The sequence below is a fragment of the Tamandua tetradactyla genome, chromosome 13 (genome assembly GCF_023851605.1).
Source record: "Tamandua tetradactyla isolate mTamTet1 chromosome 13, mTamTet1.pri, whole genome shotgun sequence".
Taxonomy (NCBI): domain Eukaryota; kingdom Metazoa; phylum Chordata; class Mammalia; order Pilosa; family Myrmecophagidae; genus Tamandua; species Tamandua tetradactyla.
Window position 1 is genome coordinate 94,669,510 of NC_135339.1, and position 21,865 is coordinate 94,691,374.

At 51.1% G+C, this 21,865-nt stretch overlaps 1 protein-coding gene across 1 annotated transcript in view; it reads left to right on the plus strand.

The window, feature by feature from the left end:
* JAKMIP3 (Janus kinase and microtubule interacting protein 3) overlaps positions 1-21,865 on the plus strand; it is a 166,285-nt gene that overhangs the window by 76,078 nt on the left and 68,342 nt on the right. Inside the window, exon 4 of the mRNA XM_077126428.1 lies at positions 9,581-9,829. Coding sequence (XP_076982543.1) covers positions 9,695-9,829 — 135 coding nt within the window. The 5' untranslated portion in view covers positions 9,581-9,694. The remainder of the gene's footprint in view (positions 1-9,580; positions 9,830-21,865) is intronic.

Consider the following 21,865-nt stretch of genomic DNA (forward strand, 5'->3'; position numbering starts at 1 on the left):
CATAAGTGTCCCAGTTTCTCCACATCCTCTCCAACATTTGTAGTTTCCTGTTTGTTTAATAGCAGCCGTTCTTATAGTGTGAGGTGGTGTCTCATTGTGGTCTTGATCTGCATTTTTCTTATAGCCAGTGAAAATGTCTGTCTCATATTCTTTGGAGCTCCTTGATTGGGAGAATAAACATTTATGATTGTTATATCTTCTTGGTGTATTGACTTTTTAATTAGTATATAGTGTCTTCCTTTGTCTCTTATGACATCTTTATATTTAAAGTGTATTTGTCCGATATTAGTATAGCTACTCCTGCTTTCTTTTGGTTTTTACAACTTGCATTGAAAATCTTTTTCCATCCTTTCACTTTCAATCTATTTGTACCCTTGTGTCTAAGATGAGTCTCTTGTAAGTAGCGTATAGCTGGATTATGTTTCTTAATCCATTCTGCCAAGCTGTATCTTTGGATTGGTAGGTTTAGTCCGTTAACATTCAAAGTTATTACTGAAAAGGTGTTTCTTGATTTCACCATCTTATCTTTTTTATTTTATTTGTCAGATCTATGTATTCTTTTTCCCTCTTTCTCTTTGTATTCTTTAAATTACCCTTAGTGGTACTCTTCAATTCTGTACCCTCCTCCAGACCCCCCTCTCCTGTCTTTTTTTTTCAGCCAGCAGAACTCCTTTTAGTATTTCTCATAAGGCCAGTCTCAGGTTGACAAATTCTTTCAGGACTTCTTTGTCTGTGAAAGCTTTAATCTCTCCTTCAATTTTGAAGGACAATTTTGCTGGGTCCAGAATTCTTGGTTGGAAGTCTTTCTCTTTCAGAATCTTGAATATATCATACCACTGTCTTCTCGCCTCCAGGGTGCTGGTTGAGTAGTCTGAACTCAGTCTTCTGTGGTTTCCCTTGTATATAGTAGATGTTTTCCTCTTGCCACTTTCAGGATTTTCTGCTTCTCTTCAACATTTGACAGACTGACTAGTATGTGTCTTGGAGAAGGCCTGTTTAGGTTTATTCTGTTTGGAGTTCTTTGGGCTTCTTTGACTTGTGTGTTTATGCCATTTATGAGGGTTGGGAAGTTTTCCCCCATTATATCCTCAACGCCTCTTCCTAGCCCTTTACACCTATCTTATCCTTCTGAGACGCCAATAATTCTTACAGTTGTGCTCTTTGTTTTATCTCTCATTTCCCTGAGTTCCCATTGAACTTTTTTTTTTTTTTTTTTTTTGCCATTTGCTGTTTTGAGTCTTCGAAGCCAATTTTCCTGTCCTCTGTATCACTTCTTCTTTCTTTTGTCTCTTCAAATCTGGTGTTGTGTGCCTCTAGTACGTCTTTTATTTGGTTAACACAGTCTTTAATCTCTGTGATTTCTGCTATTTTTCTATTTATTTTTTCAAATACCTCTTTGTGCTCTTCTACTGTCTTCTTGATCTCCTTTATGTCATTTGCTATCCCACTTATTTTATTAAGTAGAGTTATATGAACATCTTTGATTAGTTGTTCCAATGCCTGTGTCTCCTCTGGTGTTTTCAATTTGGTCATTACAGTGGGCTGTATCTGTCTGCATTGTGATATGCTCAGTGATCTTCTGCTGTCTTCGTGGCATGTAAATATCTTGATTGATTCACTTTGTGATTTGATTTGATTTCTTTCAGTAGTCTAAGGCCTTGTGTTGGTGGGGTGGTTGTACCATAGGGAGCACGGCACGGAGTGGAGCACTGAGTATGGTGATTATTTCAGGGCAGGTATGGATATGTTATGCTGATGCTTGTGAACGTGGGTTCCCAGCGGCCAGGGAGAATGTAGCTGTGTGGTGCACCGGTCTGGGGGGCATAACCCTGGTGTGCACTGGTCTAAGGCACGGGTCCCTTTCTGCGTATGTGTAGAGCTATGGTAGCAGTTCAGCATTATGCCTTTGGGGGCAGATGTGACCTGGCTGTATAGGCCGATACTTTCTCACAGCTGGTAAGTGAGGCTGAGAGCTGTGGGAATGCGCAGTTCTAGGACTGTTGTAAAGTGCAGTTCCCAGAGCTGAAGGACATGATTGGGGACCCGTGCACATGCATGGGCCTTGGAGTGCCCTAAATGGATGCCCTGAGCTCAGGGAGAGGGGGTGAGGCTGTGCGACACTATGGGTGGGGGCAGGGGTAGCCTGGGTGTGGAGGTCGGTGCCCACAGCCTTTATGTGCTGGGAACAGCCTGCAGGGAACAGAGGGGGAGGTAGTGCTCAGTGTGGTGCAGGAGAGGTGGGTTGGGCTGCACTTGGGGTGGGGGTGGGGGGCAGGTACGTGCACTGGGGTCTGGTGGGGTAGGGGCGTCTGGAGTGTGGGGAACGGGAGCAGGTGACAGGGTTCGTGTGTGTGGCGTGTGGGATGAGTCGCTGTCATGGGCCTGTGCCGGCGAGAGTAGCGTGCTTAAGGAACAGGGTCTGGCTGACTTCCTAGTCCTGGGCTCCCGTCTGTGCGCTTCCGTGGCTCTGTGCCTCCCCACCGGGCTCCACCTTTCTGCCTCTCAGCTCCTCGGCCTCTGCAACCAGGTGCCGCATGTGGTGCAGAAGCTCCCCCAGGTCAGCTGCACTCCCGAATGGCAGCCTCAGTCGCCTCCTGTCCCTTCTCTGACTTCCGTGGAGCAGGGCTGAGCTCAGGCTGTTGCAGTCAGCCATCCTCCCAGAAGTCTCATCTCTAATTACATTTTGGTGTTTGTGATTCATAAAATGTTCCCCGTTTTTCTAGTGTCTGTACAATATGTGGACCGAGTAGAAAAGCTGTAGGTATAAGCCCAAAGTAAATTCCAATAAATGTGCTTGTTTTCTTGGCTTTTTTAGTCCATTTTGGGTTGTGCTGGAGGAAAGGGTTACTTGGAGTCATTGTAGAACAGGTACTCAGAGGCTTGCATCATCATTTCTTGGATTTGCTGGAGAAAAAACTGGCAACAGTGGCTCAGAAGCAGAAGTTTTGGTAAATGTGAAGATACGGGATCCATCGCTAGTATCACAAAAAGTGATGTTTCCAATGTCCATACCCAGGAAGATGCCCACTCAGTGACCGGGGGTTACCCACAGAGCAGCCTGTGACTCTGTTTCATCTCTACTGCTGGAAGACCGGTTTACCTCTCTGTTTACTTTTTTAGTGCTTGTCTTAGGGATTCCAATATAATCTTTAATTTATTATAGTGCTTCTTGAAATGATATTATACCAATTCACATATAATTAATGCCTTCCATTTTCTCCCTGCCATTCCTTTTGTTGTTTTGCCAGATGATTTACTTCTGTATGTATTATAAACCCTACCAATACCTTGCTATTAGTTTTGCTTTAAATAACTCACTATCCCTTAAGGGGATTGAAAACATATGTTAAAAGTCTTCTCTATATGCCCTCATTTTTACTACTTTGAGCACTGTTCATTTCCTTGTGCAGATTTAATTTTCTATTCCATATCATCTGCTCTACCTAAAGAGCTTCCTATAACATCCTCTCTAGTGAAGCTCTGTTGGTGACAAATTCTTTCAACTCTTATTTTTCCATAAAAGTCTTTATTTCTTCTTCATTTCTTTTGGGCATCCTTAATTGATGTATTTCATATACTACACAATTTACTGATTTAAAGGGTACATTTGGTTTATTCACAGAGTTGTTCAGCATCTCCACCATCAATTTTAGAACATTTTCATCATCTCCGAAAGAAATCGCATACTCAGCAATCCCTCCCCATTCCCTCCTCCCCCCAGCCCCTGGCAACCATTACTCTACCTTCTGTCTCTGTAGGTGTGTGTATTTTGACCTTTTCTTATAAACGGAGTCATAGAACCTGTCTTTCAGGAGTCTAATGTTTTCAAGGTTCTCCCACATTGTGGATGTATTAGAACCTCATTCCTTTTTATTGCCAAATAATAGTTCACTGTATGAATGTACCACATCTTACTTCTCCATTCCTCAGTTGATAGACATTTGGGTTATTTCCAGTTCTGAGCTATTTGTAAATAATGTTGCTGTGAACATTTGTGTTCAAGTTTTCTCCAGCAGTGTGTGAGGGCTCTGAACTCCTACAGTTTTGAAGGGTAGTTTTGCTGAGTCTAGAAGTCTGTCTGGACAGGCTTCCCCTTCCCCTCCCTTCCCCCTACAGCGCTTTTCAAGATGTCAGTCCATTGTCTTCTAGCTTGCATAGTTTCTGATGAGAAATCTTTCATAATTCTTACCTTGTTCCCCTTCTTTTCTGGATGCTTTCAAGTTTTTTTCTTTAATTTTGGTTTTAAGCAATTTTCCCATAACATGTTTAGGGTTTTGTCTTTTTCACTGTGCTGGAGGATTTATGAGCTCCTTGCATCTGTAGTTTATTGTGCTTCACTAACATTGAAGAAATTCTCTGTCATTTTATTTCTTCACCTATTTCTTCTTGTTCTCTCTCTGGGACTACGACCGCATTAGGTTAGGTCCTTGATATTGCATGTCAGTTTTAGGAGCTGTTTTGTGTTTCATTGTGGATCATTTCTTTTGACCTATCTTCACTTTACTGAGTCTTTCCTCAGCTGTGTCAGGTGTACTGATGAGCCAGTTAAAGACATTCTTCATTCTTGATAGTGTGTTTATTATTTCTAGCATTCCCATCTGAGTCTCTCGTAGCTCTCATTTCTCTGGGTAATTCTCTGCCATTTCATATATGTTTTCCCACTTTTTCACTAGATCCTTAAACGTATTAGGGATAGTTATTTTAAAGTTTCTCTTTGGTAGCTCCAACAACCATTGATTTCTGAACCCGGCTCTGTGAATGCTTTGTTTCTTGATGACGGTTGCTTCTTCATGCTTTTTTTCTGTGTCTCATAATTTTTATTGAATGGCAAACACTGGGTGTAAAAGAGAAGTGGAGTTTGAGACAAAGGGCATTTCTGCCCAGAAATGGGCACATCTCTTCCTCAGCTAGTGTGTGCGTCTTTAGAACTTTGTTGTTGTGTTGATATCTTTTCCTCAGCGGCGCAGGTTTTCTAATCTGCCCTTTTATCATGTTTCATGTGGTGCCTGGGTGGGGGGAGATGATTTTCTGGGTTCCTGCTCTGCTCTGAACGTTCATCAGTCTCTGCACCTGTGCCAACGCAGGGGTCTCCTGCTGGACCCTTACCCCTCGCCTGGTGGTGGGTTTCTCTTGCTTGTTACTTATTGCTGGGCTTGTTGCTGGGGAAGGGGAATCTTGAGTGCCTTGGTCCAGCTTTATGTCTAGCCCAGGTATGTGTGCCTGAACCGTAGGGCGGGGGCCCTTCTCCCGAACTCTGCTTTGTATCTGTTTAGGGTCTTGGGCAGTAGTGAGTTTTCTGTCCTTTCTGCAGTGGGCGCTGACCTCTGCTTTGCTTGGTGCCCCTCTGCAGGGCGAATGCTTGTTGCTTCTGCTCTTCCCCAAGGGGCGGTTGGCCTTGGTTGAGTCTCTGGGGCCGGAAGGCAAAGGGATTCTACTTTCACCCTCTCACAGGGGGCCTGGGGATGAGAGGGTCTGCAGCGCCCCCCACTCCCAGTGGTTGGAGGCTGGGTCCTGAGAAGTGGAGAGTGTTTCAGACCTGTCCCCAGGGGCGGCGGACCCCCGCTTGCCTGCACCACCAGGAGGGGCTTGTGCCATCTTCCACCCTTGGCCCTTGTGAACCCACATGGAGGCTTGTAGAGGCAAGCGTGTGTCTGGGACCCAGTTACTCTAAGCCGATGCCCCAGCCCACATTCAGCCCTTTGGCGTTTGTTAGCATTTAAGCTAACTTCCTCTTACCCACTTCCACAGCAGTCCCCTGCTTCTCCTGTGCTCTGCCAGAGGTGAAACACAGGCCATGCAGCCGTGTGTCCTTGGAAGAACCGATCACTCTTTGGAATTCAGTTCCCATGGTTACCTTGTGACATCAGCTGTTTAGTGGGTTTAAGGGAAATTAGGAGTTTGTAGATAATATTGCTTTTTCTCATATTCAGGTTTGGAATAACGTTTACTTATGATTTTCTATATCCTAATCAGAGGTGGTTCTTGCATGTGCTTTTTTCATTGTAACATTTTTAATTGTAAAATAAAAGCACTAAATTTCAAAGTACATTTTAGCAAGTAGTTATAGAACAGATTTCAGATTTCGGTATGGATTACAGTTCCACAATTTCATGTTTTTGCTTTTAGCTGCTCCAAGACAGTGGAGACTAAAAGAAATATCAATATACTGATTCAGGAATCATATTCATTTGTTAAGCCCTACCTTCTCTGTATGACTCCACCATCACCTTCAATCTTTCTCTCAGTCTTTAGGGGTGTTTGGGCTATGCCCCTTCTAACTTTTTCATGTCCTTTTTAACTTTTTTCAGTGTTTTAAAAACTACTTTTCTTTCCTTTTTGCAAATTATCTCCTTTGATCATTACTCATTTATCTAATAAGAATTTAGTTTTTTACATTAATGGCTTTCACAATCTCAGTATAAAGGTATTAACTTTTTTGTTGTGTTTACTGCAAATGGTGTTTCAACTTGTGTTTAGCCTCTTAATTGCATTATGTAACTGTAATAAAGATAAGTAAATGTTAAGGTGGTATAATCTATTGATCCTTCCCCTATGAAATCCTTCTATCTTCTTTAAGCCCACAAAGACCTTCCCTCTCCAGAGATTTGAAAAATGCTCATTTCTGCTTTCTCGCAGTAGTTTTAATCTCTTGATTTTTCACCCTTAATTCTCTTTAATCCGTTTAAAAATTTATGGGCTAAAAAAAGCATTTCCATAGATATACTTTTCTTACAATTAGCCAAATAGCCCCAGTACTTATGAACAGTAGTCTTCCCTCTCCTACAGGATAGAATGTATTGTATTCTAATCCGTAATAGAGGGTCCGTTTCTGGGCTGTGAAATCATTTTCAATCATCTAGCTATTTGAGGGCCTTTCTTCCCCCAATTTAATGAGATTACATTATTTAGACTGGAGAAACTGTTTTTCTGCTAGAAACAGAATTTGCCATTTTTCTCCCAGGTGTGTTTTGGGCTGCTAACTCTTGGTGGCCGCAGCCCGCCTTCCCCGGGTGCTTACTGAGGCGTTTTCACCCCCGCTGCAGCTGTGCGGCCCACTGCTGGGCCACTGGGGTCACCAGACAGCTACCTGAGCTGGCTCTCATGAACCAATGTTGTCTGATGGCCAAACCACTAGGGCGGTGCACGGTAACCCTCCATCACCCAGTGCACGAGGGACACAGGACAGCCGGCCAGTGAGTCACGGGAGGACATGGCCCAAGTGCCCACAGTCCCCTCCTGCCGTGGTGCCCTCTCTTCCCAGCCCGCAGCTGTGGCCTCAGCGGTCCCCTGCTGCCTTCACCCTCCGTCCAGTCAAGAGTGGACCCCCACAGCACGGCAGCCCTTTCTGGCCCTGGGATCCATATTTGTTTTCTGTTGCTTCCATGACAAATTGCCACAAATTAGCAGCTGGAAATGGCCCAAGAGTGTTGTCTTACTGCTCTGTGCTCAGAAGGCTGGACTGGGCTGAAGTCAGAGTGTTGGCGGCCACCTTCCTTTCTCTGGGAAAGGAGCCTTTTCTTTGCTCCTAACTTTGGTGGTTTGGTCAACAGCAGAATTCAGCTCCGCGAGTCCTGGGAAGACGTCTGTCCTTGTGGCCAAGTGCCAGCGGGAGCCGTTCCTTCGGGGCTGCCTGCGGTGGTGGCTCCAGGCCTTCCACCCCCCTGACCCCGGCTGGGAGAGGTTCCCTGAGCTTAGGGGCAGCTGAGGTCTCGTTAAGTCCCCCCCCAATGGACCCCATCTCCCGCCCCCAACCTCAGTCCCCTCTGAAATCCCTTTTGTCACGTCAGGAGTTCACCCACAGGTGCTGGGTCAGACGGCGTTGGGTGCTACCCAGGCGTTCCCAGGGCACGTGGGGTGTGGCTGCATGTCCCGGCGTTTCCTGGGGGCCCAGGGTGCCTTCCCGGGGGCCACCGGAGCTTGGCGTGTCCCCAGGTAGCAACAGTTCCCTTCCCACAGGTGACACAGTTTGTTCTGGGTCCTGGGATGGTTGTGTTTCCAGGAAATCTTATATTTTACAAAAGCACACTTTAAAATGTTCCAGTGGCTAAAATGGCAGGTTGCTGGAAGTTTCGGTTTTACAATAACCTCAAAGGTAGAAGTCCAAGACCTTCGAAGTCAACTGCAGTTCAGTGTCCAGCTGCAGAAGCAAGCAGGCAGCAGCCCTTCCTGAGCCCCAGCCTTCCTGGGCTGCGCCGGCGCAGCTCGTGTCCCCCGCCTGGCGTGCTCGGGTGCAGGGTGGCTGTGAGCGCTGCAGCAGCCCCGGCCCCTCCTCAACTTATCAATAAACTGAGCTTCCTGTGGTGAAAACTCCCGTCCTGGGGAAAGTATACCACCAGCTGGAGGTTTTTGAGTGTTTTTTCTCTGAAGAGCTCCAAGTAAACTCCCCTGGCCCGCCCCGCCTGCCTGACCCGCTGTGGGTACAGACCGAGCCTGCATCGGCCCGTCCCCCTCCCGAGCACTAGAGACCAGCCGTGGCCCGGGAGGGGCACCCCTCTTCTCTTTCCACTCTGAGAGGGCGGTCACCACCAACTGGGCACCCCCTTCAATCATATCCACAAAATGCCAGCTCTGAGAGCTTTCCAGGAAATGAAGCTTTCCGTTAGCTGGGATGGGGTTACTGGTTCTGAAGCTGCTGCGTCCCCAGGAGGCAGAAAGGCCTGGCTTCCCAGCACTGACCGGCGGGTGAGGGCGGGCACACTTGGGGGACATGCCGTGCCTAGGGGGGATGGCCCCGCAGAGCCCAGGGAGCTCGTGCCCATGGCGGCCTGCAGCAGCTCCCCCTCCGCGGGGCCCTGGGTGTCAGCAGCCCCCTCCATGGGGCCCTGGGTGTCAGCAGCCCCCACCCCACGGGGCCCTGGGTGTCAGCAGCCCCCTCCATGGGGCCCTGGGTGTCAGCAGCCCCCATCCCACGGGGCCCTGGGTGTCAGCAGCCCCCCCCATGGGGCCCTGGGTGTCAGCAGCCCCCATCCCACGGGGCCCTGGGTGTCAGCAGCCCCCTCCATGGGGCCCTGGGTGTCAGCAGCCCCCACCCCGCGGGGCCCTGGGTGTCAGCAGCCCCCATCCCACGGGGCCCTGGGTGTCAGCAGCCCCCTCCATGGGGCCCTGGGGGTCAGCAGCCCCCACCCCGCGGGGACCTGGGTGTCAGCAGCCCCCTCCATGGGGCCCTGGGTGTCAGCAGCCCCCACCCCACGGGGCCCTGGGTGTCAGCAGCCCCCTCCACGGGGCCCTGGGCGTCAGCAGCTCCCTCCATGGGGCCCTGGGTGTCAGCAGCCCCCACCCCACGGGGCCCTGGGCGTCAGCAGCTCCCTCCATGGGGCCCTGGGTGTCAGCAGCCCCCTCCACGGGGCCCTGGGTGTCAGCAGCCCCCTCCACGGGGCCCTGGGCGTCAGCAGCCCCCTCCATGGGGCCCTGGATGTCAGTAGGCCCCGGCCTGGCACTCCGGGGGCAGAAAGGCGTTTGCCGCGTACTTGCTCTGTGCTGGGCGCGGACACAGGCTCTTTCCGCCTGCAGCCCCCACAGTGGCAGCGTTCCCTGGCCGGGGCCCGCAGGCAGCTCACCCAGCTGTGCTCTCTCCCTCCAGGTGAGTGAGAAAATGTAGGAGCGGCCGCGGTGAGCCCTGCCGAGCCTGGCACCGACGACCCAGCCCAGGTGGAGCTGCGCCCCAGGCCACCCCTGCCGGCCGTCCAGCCTCACAATGTCCAGGAAGGGGGCCGGCGGCCGGAGCAGGGGGGACAAGGCCGAGGCCCTCGCTGCCCTGCAGGCCGCCAACGAGGAGCTGCGGGCCAAGCTCACCGACATCCAGATCGAGCTGCAGCAGGAAAAGAGCAAGGTGGGTGCACAGCCCCGCCCCCCAGTGCCCCCCACCCTCCACCCCCCACCCCCCGGCCCCCTCCCCACCCCTGGCCAATCACTGCCAACACCCTCTCTTTGCCACCTGCCAAGCCCCTCCACCCCCTGCCCACCTCCCCCAGCACCTCTCCCAGTCTCTCCCCACCTGTCCTGGCCACAGGTTCCACTGACCCCCCTGGACCTGGAGGGCCTGTCCGCCTCTGGGGAGGTGCCCTCGTGGGGGCTCCTGGAGCCTCCTGGGGCCTCGAGGATGCTCGGGGTGGATGCGCAGGTCCAGGGAGCGGGCAGCAGAGCAGGCCAGCATGGGGGAGGCCAGCACCCACAGCAGAGGCACTCGTGGGGGTCCCAAGCCCCGAGGGGAGTGGGCAGGGGGCCTGGTGGCACCTAGTCTTGGGGTCTGACCCTGGCTTTGGAGAAGGAAGGGTGGGTGCCTGCCTGGTGGCCCCCAGGAGATGCAGTCTCGGGCTCTTGCAGCCCCCCCAAGCCTAACCCTAACCCTGGGCTGAAAGCCCGGCTCCCTGTCCCAAGGCACCTCCTTCCCTACAGGACGTCCCTGGTGTGCAGAGGGAGGGGCTGTGGCCCCAGGAGGTGGCCCCTGGTGGGTCCTGCTGCCGGCCTCGGTGCAAGGCCAGGGCCCGGCTCCTGGCAGGAGGTGTCCTTGGTTCCCCAGACCTGCCCCACCTGCTGCCAGGTGTGCGGGGGCATCCCGGAGCCTCACCCTGGCCGCCTCATTTGTCCGAGTTGGGCAGGGGCCAGGTGGGGGACAGCGAGCCCTGCGCCTAGAAAGGCCCTCCGCGTGCAGGCCGTGCACACCCCCAGGCGGCCGCCCACCCCGTTTGTGAGGACATGGCCAGGACGCGCAGCAGGGAGCCGCCGGGTGGGGTCAGCGCTCTGGTGGGTGGCTGCGCCTCTCCCGGGAGACCCTGCTGCGTCTCGACCCCCTCCCCAGCAACTGCCACAGCCTCAGGGAAGTGGGTGCAGAGCCCCAGCCATGGGGAAGGCTGGGCTGTGCGGGGCGGCAGGGGGACCATCTGCAGAGGAGGGCGCAGGGCCGATGGAAGTCGCCAAACTCTGGGGCGTCCGTCCCCGAGCCCCAAATTTTCTACCCTCTCCAGGCACAACCTCTGCCCCTCCTCTCCCTCCACCCCCAGTGAGCCGCAGGGTGTGCACGTGGCCTCCGGAAGGACCTGGAGAGAGGGCGACACTGGGGAGAGGACAGAAGACCAGGGCAGGGTCTCCCCCAAGCCCCTGGAAGGCACCCCCACCCCGCTGCCCTCCGTGGCCAGTCTCCCCTCCTTGCCTGGCCATCCAAACTCTAAGGACCAATAATGTGGGTGCAGGTGGCTGGGGGAGCCAGGGGCCCGGCTACCTGAGGATGTGCTCACACCCTGACCCGCTTAGCCAGGGACTTAACGTCCTGGCCCCCCAACCTCTTCAGTACTCCACATCCTGGTTACCTCCTGGGCACTTCTACTTCTTGGCTACTCAACTTCGTAATGAGTTGGCAAACTACGTCTGGCAGGCCAAACCTAGCCTGCTGCTTATTTTATACGGCCTGTTGAGCTAAGAATGGCTTTTCTATTTTTAAATGGTTGGGAAAAAAATCAAAAGAAGAACACTTTGTGACGAGAAAATGACATGAAATTCAAATTTCTATGTCCACGGGTGACGGAGGAGACACAGCCTCGCCCTTGAATGCGTTGTGACCTGCGCGCAGCCGACACTGGCTGACGTGGGGTCCGGGCTCTGGTCTTTCTCATTTGGAAGAATTTAAAGAAGAGCAAAGCAGAAAGCAGCAAACAGCAAAGTTTATTGAAAGTAAAGCACGTGGTGGCAGCCTCTAGACTGATGAGACAAGGTTTGAGTTTCCGTGTGTGGCTTGTCACTGCGCTGGGAGCTAAAGCCAGGCGTCAAAGGGCCTCAAGGAAATTTCCAGTGCCCCTCATGATGAGACCTCTCCTTTTTTAATTTTGCTTTTTTCTCAACTGTTTCTGAGAACTGGGGCAAAAAATCTTCACACCTCGTGCCCTTGCCTTGTGGTTAAGCAGTTTTCTATAGAGCGTGTCTTCCCAGCAGGCCGCAGCTCAGGATTGGATTTAACCTTTCGGCTTCCTCGCGGGGCCGACAGATGCTTCTGCCTGGACTGACCTATCTTCGCCTGCCTCAACAACCCCCCACCCCGAAAGATTTTACATCCCTTATTTTTAAGGGGAATGGGGGAAGGTCTGTTTCCCGCAGCTTCTTCCGGCCAGTTTGCAGGCGGTGGTGGCCCTGCCGGCCAGTGTGTAAAATTCCTTCTGTGTCCCTGTCGCAGCTGAGAGGGGTTGGCGCCGGTTCGGGAGCATCGTGGGGGCCTGAGTGGCCATTGGTTTGGCTTGAAGGACCTACAGCCTGTTGAGGATACACCTGCCGGGGGAATTGCCACTACGGGGCTAGGAATGGAGAAACCAAGTACAATTCAGATGTTTCTTTACCAAGTCTCGGACGCTGGCTGCTGGTTGGGCCCCTTGGCTGGACCTCTGGGCCGTGTGGCGTGATCGAGAACGGCTCTCACGCTGGCCTTACCTTGGCTAGTGGTGGTACTGTAGGAGCCCAGGAGGTATTATAGTGCATCACCCCTCCTTGTTCTGCCAGAAGATGTCCTAGGGCGATGTGGTGACCCAAGACCAGTATGGGTAGACGTCTTTGAAGGAGCTGTGGATGCTGACCTGATTCCTGTGCTAGGTTGGCTACGGTAGAGGTGGAATCTGGGGCTACTGCAGCACTGGGGGTAACTCGTCCTGCCGGGTGATAGGGAGGGGCCCCTGTGGTGAGCACCAGCCACGCGCGCTTGCTTGGGTGATGAGGCCGAGCTGGAGTGTTTTCTGTGACAGGTAGGTGTGAATACAGGTGGAGGTTTACTGGAGAAGTGAGCATGTGTCCTGCAAACACACCTGCATGGTGTCGCTATCCAGGTACTGTTGCAGCCTTTTGACCTTTTCAAGTCAGGTTCCTGGGGTAAGGCAGGTGGTGCTTTACCCCAAATTGGGGGTGATTTTGTGGGAACCAAGACTCAGGGGCAAGGAGTGGGCAGAGCGTGATGCTATAGCTGTGGCAGCCTGGATAGCCGCTGCTCCATGGGGTCTCCTGACCCGAGCAGGGGCTCGCCTGTCTCTGTTGAATTTGGCAAGCGTTATCTGGGGCACAAGTGGAGTTTCCCCCAGGATCTGTGCTGGCGTGCCAGGCAGTTTCTCTCACCAGCACACCCTGGACCCGGGGGCAGCTTGCATTAAATTTCACATTTCAAGCCTGATGGGCTGAATACAGAGGACTGGGGTTGGAGAACGACTTACTGGCTCTGATATGGGGGTTTTAGGCGCTTGGACTCATTAACTGCCTGCCAGAGGGGCTTTGAGACCCTCTAGAGGGCTGTTTGCGGTAGACCCAGCAGGTGAAGAGATTCTGTCCCCTGGCAATAGCTGATGTGATTTCAACTCGAGTGCTATGGCCCACAGGTTTAGGCCTAGAATTCTCACTAGTGAAAGAAACTGAAGTAAGAAAGTAAGAATTAAGGCTAAGTTAGCCATTCTGCAAGCCTACAGTGAAATTCACACTCATCTCGGCTTTCAAAGCAAACATTCCAGCCCCTGCAGAGGTTGGCACTCAGGTTTCCTCCTGCGCTGGAGCTTGGCAAGGAGGCTGGACTCTGGGCAGGTGGATTTAACGTGAAACTCCACTGACTTTAACTGGTGTGGGAGCCCCGAGGGTTAGAGCCAGGTTTCGTCTATTCCAGCTGTAGCTGGGAGCCGGGCCTGCCTCTTGCCAGGTCTTCATTTAGATCCAGTCCCCAGGCTTCCCTTTAGGACGTAATCGGACTCTCGAGCAGGAAGAAATTGGGTTCCTAGGCTTTATGTACGTTTTGTGTGGCTCCTAAGAAAGCGAAGTATTTGTTGCTTGGGTTTTTTTCTTTCTAAAGTTTAGGGAAAGACTTAGCTCTTTTAAAAGTGAGATTTGATATTTTTACGTAATCAAGAACAGGATAAAGCTAGCATAGAGTATAAGAAGCTATTCAGATAAACCACAGACTGCCTGCCTTTTACACTGATTATTTCAGAAAAGCTTTTATAACTTTGTACTAAAAACAGACCAATAATCTAAGGAAACCTTGTGACTTTAATAGGGAGAAAACTGAATTGTAGCTTGCATCAATATATATCATTTGAAACTAAAGCATTAGAAATTTTTGTAGGTAGACTCATCAAATCTTACCTAGTTTTGATCACAAGAAATAAATATTCCTTTTTTTGCAAACTTTTCTGCCACTTTTAATATTTATTCAGGTTTTTGTCCTACATTTTCTTCTTTCGTATTCTGTACAACAAGTCATATAGGACAAGTTTGCTCTCTTTTTTTCTTTTTAATAACACATTCTCTATATCTTTCACACTTAGGATAATTTTGGAAACCATCTTCAAATGAACATTTCACAACATACAATTACCATCAAATCAAACTTGTGAGAATAATGCTGATTCTTAGAGCACGTTACCGTGCCTTCTGGAACAGAAGGCACAATCCCTGACGCGGGTCAGCAACGCGGGTCAGCGACGCGGGTCAGCGACGCGGGTCAGTGGCGTGGGCGGACAAGCTGGGTTGGGACAGCATCCTCAGCCCCGCCGCTCACAGGCGAGGAGAACTGGAATCTAGGTGTCAGGGTATGTCGGTCGCTTCCCAGAAGCGGGGCGCGGCACCTGATGTTATTACAAGCTGACGACTTGAAAGAATGCCACCTATTGGGCAGGGAGAGGTGGGGTGACGGCTTGAGTTCGAGACCTTCTATCGAATCCTACTGTGGCCTGGGTCTTCGAGGAGGGAGAGCCAGAGTAAGAGGTTAAGACAGGATCTGTGACTCTGGTGGAAATTAAAACACTCACAGTCCCTTCCCCCCATGTCAAGAGTCACCTGGGGCCTGTGAGCTCAGTGTCCATCGGCTACGTCCAGGGAGCCATTGGCCCCAGGCCCCTCTGGCGAGCTTGGGGGTGTCAGCACGGCCCACACAGGGCTTCCTTTCCTCTTCAGGACTCAACACGCTCTCCGTCCGGTGTCAGCTTTCCCACCCTTCCGGCCCCCAGGGTCTCTTTCTCCGTGGGGACATTTGTGTCTCCATGTCCTGACTGTCCGCACTGGCAGCAGGATGGATTCAGCTTCTGGAGCCTTGGGTGTCTCCAGGTACATGGAGAGCTGTGAGGCCTGCCTTCCTCCCGTCCCTCCTTGGCCTCTCCTCCTCTGTTGTCCCATGCCGATTGTCGAGGGGCGGTGGTAAACCTTCCCTCAGCCCCTACTGACTCCCCTGAAACAAAGCAGACGTCTCATCCTCCCAGGCTGTGCTCTGCGGTGTGCCGTCCCCTAAGACCTCTCCATCTCTCTAAGAGCTCACTTCACATGCCTCCTCACGGCCTTGACCTCAGAGGGCCATGGCAGGCTGGAACCCCAGCATGTCGGTCTACTCCCCTTCTCCCCTTAAAAGAGATTCACTTGGGGAATGTTAAAGCCAAGAGTGCTGTTCTGAAGCCATTGATTTTTTTAAAACTTTTTTTATTGCGAAATGTATATATATATACAAAAAAGCAATGCATTTCAAAGTACATTGCAACAAGTAGTTGTAGAACAGATTTCAGAGTTTGGAATGGGTTACAGTTTCACAAGTTTAGGTTTTAACTTCCAGCTGCTTCAAGACACTGGAGATGAAAAGAAAAGTCCATATAATGATTCAGCAGTCAGACTCATATGTTAAATCCGATCTCTGTTATATCTCCTCCTTCACTTTTGATCCTTCTCCCACTCTTTAGGGGTATTTGGACTCAGCCCATTCTAGCTTTTTTATGTTGGAAGGGGCTGTTGATAACATGGGATGGGGGGTGGAACTAGTTGATGTTCAGGAGAGGCTGGGCCCTCCGGGGTTCGGGACTTATCTGGCCTAGGAACCATCTGGAGGTTGCGGGTTTCTGGAAAGTTATCTTAGTGTGTGAAACCTTTGTAGAATGTCAGATAGAGCCCTAGGTGATCTTTAGGGTTGAAAGGAATGTTTTCGGTTGGGGGTTGGGAGACCGTGGTAATTAGCAATATCTAACTGAAGCTTGTGTAAGAATAGCTTCCAGAATAGCCTCAAGACTCTATTTGAACTCTCTTAGCCACTGACAACTTATTTTGTTACATTTTCCCCCCATTTTGGTCAAGAAAGCATTGTTGATCCCATGGTACCACGGTCAGGCTCATACTTTGGAGTTGTGTCCTGCATCGCCTGGGAGACTTTCACCCCTGGATGTCGTGTCCCATGTAGGGGGAGGGCAATGATCTCACTTGCAGAGTTGGGCTTAGAGAGACTGAGGCCACATCTGAGCAACAAAAGAGGTCTCCAGAAGTAGCTCTTAGGCATAACAATAGGTAGGCTAAGCTCCTCTGCTACAGAAATAAGCTTCCCAAGAGTAAGCCTCAAGACAAGGACTTGACCTAGATTTGGGAGTCTTTCATGTTTGAGACAGTATGAAGGGTTTCCTCAGTGGTAAAGTTTAATAGTTCCATATTTTTTCTCCTGTCCCTCCAGGGACTTAGCCAATACTCGTTCATTGTCTGCCCAATATACCCTGGGATGTATCCAGGCGTTACATTGCTATACAGAATTACCAGCCCTCCTTCCCGTTCTGGGCTCCATGTGTTTGGGTTGTTTAAATGATCTATTCAGACAGATTAAGTTAGATTATGTGCAATAGAAAACTTAGGTTTTGGACAAAATAAAACCTCTCTTCCTTTGGTCTCATAGAATAGGTGAAGTTCTAAAATACAGTGTTCTCCTTCCCCCAAATTCTAATTTACCTTAGTTCCAACCTAATCAGCTTCATTCCAATCTCTAATTGAAGCCTGATCTCTTTTTTTGGTTTCTTTAATAGTTGGATGTAGCAGTGCTGATTTTCAGAGCTGCAGAAGAGCCATTGATTTTTGTACTTCAGCCTATATTCAGACTAAGCAACATTAAGAATTAACTTTTTTCTTTTTTTCGTATGCTGCACGGCAGGGTCACATTTCATTAGTTTTCCATGTGAGTATCCCATTTGTTGAATATTTTTTGTTTTTTGGGAAATGCATAGACCAGGAATCGAACCCAGGTCTGCCCCATGGCAGGTGAGAATTCTACCACTGAACTACCCTCGCCACGCCCCCCCCCCAGGTTTTTGCTTTTAATTTGGTGGTTGGCAGGTAATTTTGATTTTTCTAGAGTCATCTTAGGGGACCATTAACTGGGACCCTGGATGCTCCTCCCATGGTCGGGAGGGAGAGAGGCAGAGGGAAATTCATTCTCTGATGTTCAGTGTCCCGGAAATCCACCCCTGAGGGATCCCAGCCCAGCACCTTCTACCCCAAGCGTCCTTGGGAGAAAAGTCCCCTCCACTTAGGCACATTGAGGAACTCAGGAGACGGGTGCCTCGACACACACTTGCTAGCTCCTGAGCCTGGCTGAGAGGGGCAGGTGACTCGGGTACTCACCCTTTTGCTGGCTCTGAGTCCACCTTCTATGTTCCTTCTCCACCATCAGGGCAGGGCAGCTTTAGGAAATGTTTTACTCATAACCTAATTTAAGAAGCATCATCAACAAATAATATGAAGGGACAGGGATTCCTGGATATGCAGACCTTCTTTGGACTCAGGGAGGGGCAATCAGATGGTCAGTAGGCTGGCAAAAGGGTCCCTAAGGGAGTAGCCCTTAGGCCACATAAAGAGGAGGAGGTGCAGGAGAAAACCCCGAGGATGTCTTTTAGGTAGGACCAGGAGAAAAAGCGGAGACAAGGCCAAGGATGGATTTCCTCAGTGGGTGGGTAGGGACTAGCCCGTGAGTTTAGTGACTCCATAGGAGGCCTTTAGTTTTAGGGTCCTCCAGCCCAGGGAGGGATGGGGGACAGCGAAAGAGAAGACGGAGGCAGGACGAGGAAGAAGTGGTGGGGAATGAGCAGGAGGGAGGGTCAGAAAACAGGGAGACCTTCGATGCGGGCAGTGGGGCAGGTGCCATAAGACCCAGACCCATCCTGAAACTGTTCTCCCCAGACCAGCCTGGATGAGAGGTGCAGGGCAGTGGGCCAAGCCTGTCCCTCAGGGCCGCCCGTTAGGAACCACTGCAAGCAACAAAGCTGCAGAGGTGGAGGGCTCACTTGGCTAAGCCCAGTTTTCCCCCAGGGAGCAGCAAACGGGTGAGGTTCAGGGGAACAGAAGTTACCTGGAGAGACCGAGAGGTTGGTCTTAAAGGTCTTCAATCTGCCACTGAAGAATGGTAGCGCGGGGAAAACGAGGAAACAGGACCAGGCAGGGCTGGGTGTGGCTATCCCCAGCCAGCCAATAAAAAAGGAACAAACCTTAGGTAGAGAAGAGAGTGAACAGTGAGAGTCGGGGGAAAAGATGCTAGGAGTCAGCAGTGGGGAGGGGGGAGAAGCGCAGGATAGAACCTCCCAGGGTTCACAGGCCTGAGGACCAGCCAGGCAGGAAGCAAGTGGTAGTAAGAACACTGAGAATAAAAGCAGACAGTAATGAGGCCTAAGAATTGCTTCCAGGAAACCTCTTCTGTTACTTAGATGTGGCCTCTGAGGACCAACTCTGTGAGGAAAATCGTCACCTCCTCCCTATGTGGAACACGACTTCAGGGGTCTAAGTCGCCCTGGCACCACGGCATCAACAATGCCTTCCTGACAAAAAGGAGAAAGAGAATTGTAATAAATAAGATTTCAGGGGCCGAGAGAGAGCAAACAGAGTGGAGAGGCTATTTTGCAGGCTGCCCTTATGAAGGCTTCAGTTGTGTCGTGCTCATTGCCACATTTGCTGAACCCCAACCAACAGCACTCCTGTTAACTCTTAAGAACACCTAGGGCTCAAACTGAGATTCTATAAAAGTCTGATGCACTAAGTTTGCTCTCCTAGACCCTATAATTTCCAGAGGGTTCCTAGGCCAGATAAATCTTGAGGCCCAGAGGGACCAGCATTTCCAAGATGTAAAATTAATGACTTCCCCCAATCCTTTAATGTGGACACCCCTCCTCAAAATGAATACATCAGAACATTGATTGCCTAAAGATCCTTATAGATTGGGAGAAGGATCAAAGGAGAAGGAGGGGTTACAATAGAAAAGGTAGGATTTAAAAAATGAGTATGAAGTATTGATATTTCTTTAGCCTCCAGTGTTAAGGAGCAGCTAGAAGGAAATACCTAAAGAGTGGAATGGTAACCCATCATGAACCTGAAATCTGTTCTGAAACTACTTGTTGAAATGTACTTTGAAAATTGCTTTTTCTTTCTTTTCATTGTATATATGTAATATTTTACAATAAAGAACTGTTGTTTTTTTAAAAGATGACAACTCCTAAAAAAGAAAGAAAGAAAGAGCAAATGGCATGGCCAAGAGTTGCAGGAAGTGTTAGCATTGAGACGTGTACTTCTGGGATTTTTCTTATTTGATGCAGAGGGCAGCACAGAAAATCTCCTGGCTGGCTTGCCAAAATTTGTAACTGGAGCTTGGTCCACACTGGCTGATGCCAAGGCCAAGCTCTGGCCTGGGCCCATCCCTTCACTGTCTGGAAGACATTAAAGGTGAGTAAAACAGGTAGCAACAAGCAGCAAAGGTTATTGAAAGTCAAGTACCTGGTGAAAGGGCAAACCACGAGTGTCCTCTAGACTGAAGAGTGTTGCGATAAGACAAGGTCTGCGTTTACACGACTGGCTTGTCACTGCCCTGGTGAGCTAAAGCTAGGGGTACAGGGCCCACAACTCAACAGTGGGAATTTCCAAACCCCTCATGATGAGATCCCTCCTTTCTTCCTCTTTTTGTTCCTGAGAACTGGGGCAAAAAATCCTCACTCCTAGTGCTCTTGCCTTGTGGTTAAGCAGTTTTCTACAGAGTGCATCTTCCTAGCAGGCTGCAGCTCAGGATTGGACTTAACCTTCCAGCTCCCTTGCAGTGTGGACAGATGCTTCTGACTACACTGACCTCCTGCTTCAGTGTCAGAGCTGGCCCTGCCCACAGAGCCCAGGACACTTACAGGAAATGCTTGCCAGCCCATCCTCCACGCTCGGCCTCTGCTCACCCTCCCACTCAAGTTCTCTCCTCTGTGAAATGGGGAGGTAGCTGCACTCGCCATGTGCTGGTAGTGAGGGAGAAAGAAAGTTCCTGAACTGCCAGGCACAAGCCTGGAGTGCCCTGGGTACCAGGTGGCAGTTGTCATGGTGACGCCACAGTCTCAGCATCATGTCCTGTGTGCAGCAGGGGGACCCTCCACGAGGAGATGTGGAGCCCAGGGGGGCCTGCCGGTAGAATTAAGGGGGCCAGGAACACTGATGCCGGAGCCTGATTGTCCTTCCTCTGTCCTGAACCAGGGGTTCAAAAAAGCAGCCACCATGGCACCACGTGTCCCAGCCCCTGCCTGGTGGAGATTACAGTCAAGGGGGGCACCCACGGGCCTGCAGGAGAGCCCTCTCTCTCCGCAGCCTTGCGTCAGGTGGGCATGCTCAGCTGCTCCTGGCCAAGCTGGTGCTACCCCCCTCACACAAGCCCCACACGCCCTTCTTGTCCCCCATCCATGTTGCAGAGAAGGGAAAAGAGGACACGATGTAAGAGCCGAATGGTCACGAAAGCCTTTGTTTTTAGGGTAAAACATAATAACAATTATCTTTTTAATACAATGCAATGTTGCATTGTGCAGATCAGTTAGTGCTTTTGCCCACATCTTCAGACTCTCTGTCTCCCTAGTCACAGAAGCCTCATGCATTTTTTATGTGCAGTTTTATCAAAGCATGCACCAAGGTGGTGGGGGTGGGGACTGTGCTGACTTCCTGCTCATCAGAAAGCACCCCCCCCCCCAGGAGCAGAGCCTGCCACCCCTCCCGGCACCAGGGAGCCTGAGCTGGCACTGGAGGTCCTCTCATCTTTTTTACAGGATGCATTTATTTATTTTTTCAAAGAGGTGATATGCCATCTTGTCACAAAATTCAAATGGCACCGTGAGATTCAGCCCCCTTTCTTCCACGGTCCCAAGACCCCCTCCCCAGAGGAGCTGAGGCGATGGCCTCCAGCTCTCCTCCCGGCAGATGGGGGTGGGGCGAACTGGGCCAAGGGGGTGCTGTGCAGCCCATGCAGTGTTGGGGTCCCCTCGTCAGAGAACCCCCAGGAGGTCCAGAAAATGACCAATCTGTCCTGTCTGATTCCTGGGCAAAGCTGCTAGTCTGGGAGCCGGGCTGGACAGGAAAGAAAGCAGGAGGGATTTGGGGGCTCGGGGAGGAGCAAGCACCCCCATGGGGCCTGAGCAGACTTCTCTGAGCACCTCACCCCCACCTCCTCCCCCCACTGCTCCCCCACTTCTGTCATCCCCCTCCCCCTCCCCGGGCACAGCTCCGTGCCACTTATCTCCCACTCAGACCTGGGCCTCCCCGCCGAGCCTCATTTACAAAAGTCTAAATAGAAAAATATGTGTGTGTACTTGTGCACAGTGTGTGTGCTTGTGTGCTCGTGTGTAACATGTGTGTGTGCACACACATAAAGTGACAAGCAGATACCTACCACCCAGAATTGACGAGGGTTGTCATTTGGGATTTGGATTCATAGGAAATAGAGCCTTAGGGACAGCCCGTCCCTCTGTTTCCCTCCAGGCCGCCGCCCAGGATTCCGGCCTCCACTTCACCTGACACGGACTGGCGGGCCTGGGTGGGGGCCCCTGGGGACCCCTGGGCCTCAGCTTCCTCTCTTGGGGTCAGTGGGAGCTGCAGCTCTTGCCCAGTGGGCTGCTGTGGGGACAGCCGAGTCCATCATGGTCGGGGGGTGCAGCAGCCTGGGACGCGCGTACCCCCAAGGCGCCTTGGCAGGTGGGCTGGGGAGGGGGCCTGGGGCCTTTACTCCCCCTTGGGGGGCCTGAGACTGCCCACCTTCTCCGCGGAGCATTTCTGTTTCCATCCTTGCCCTTGAGTTTCCTTCTCTCCCTACAATTAGGTCGAATAAGTGAGCCGCACG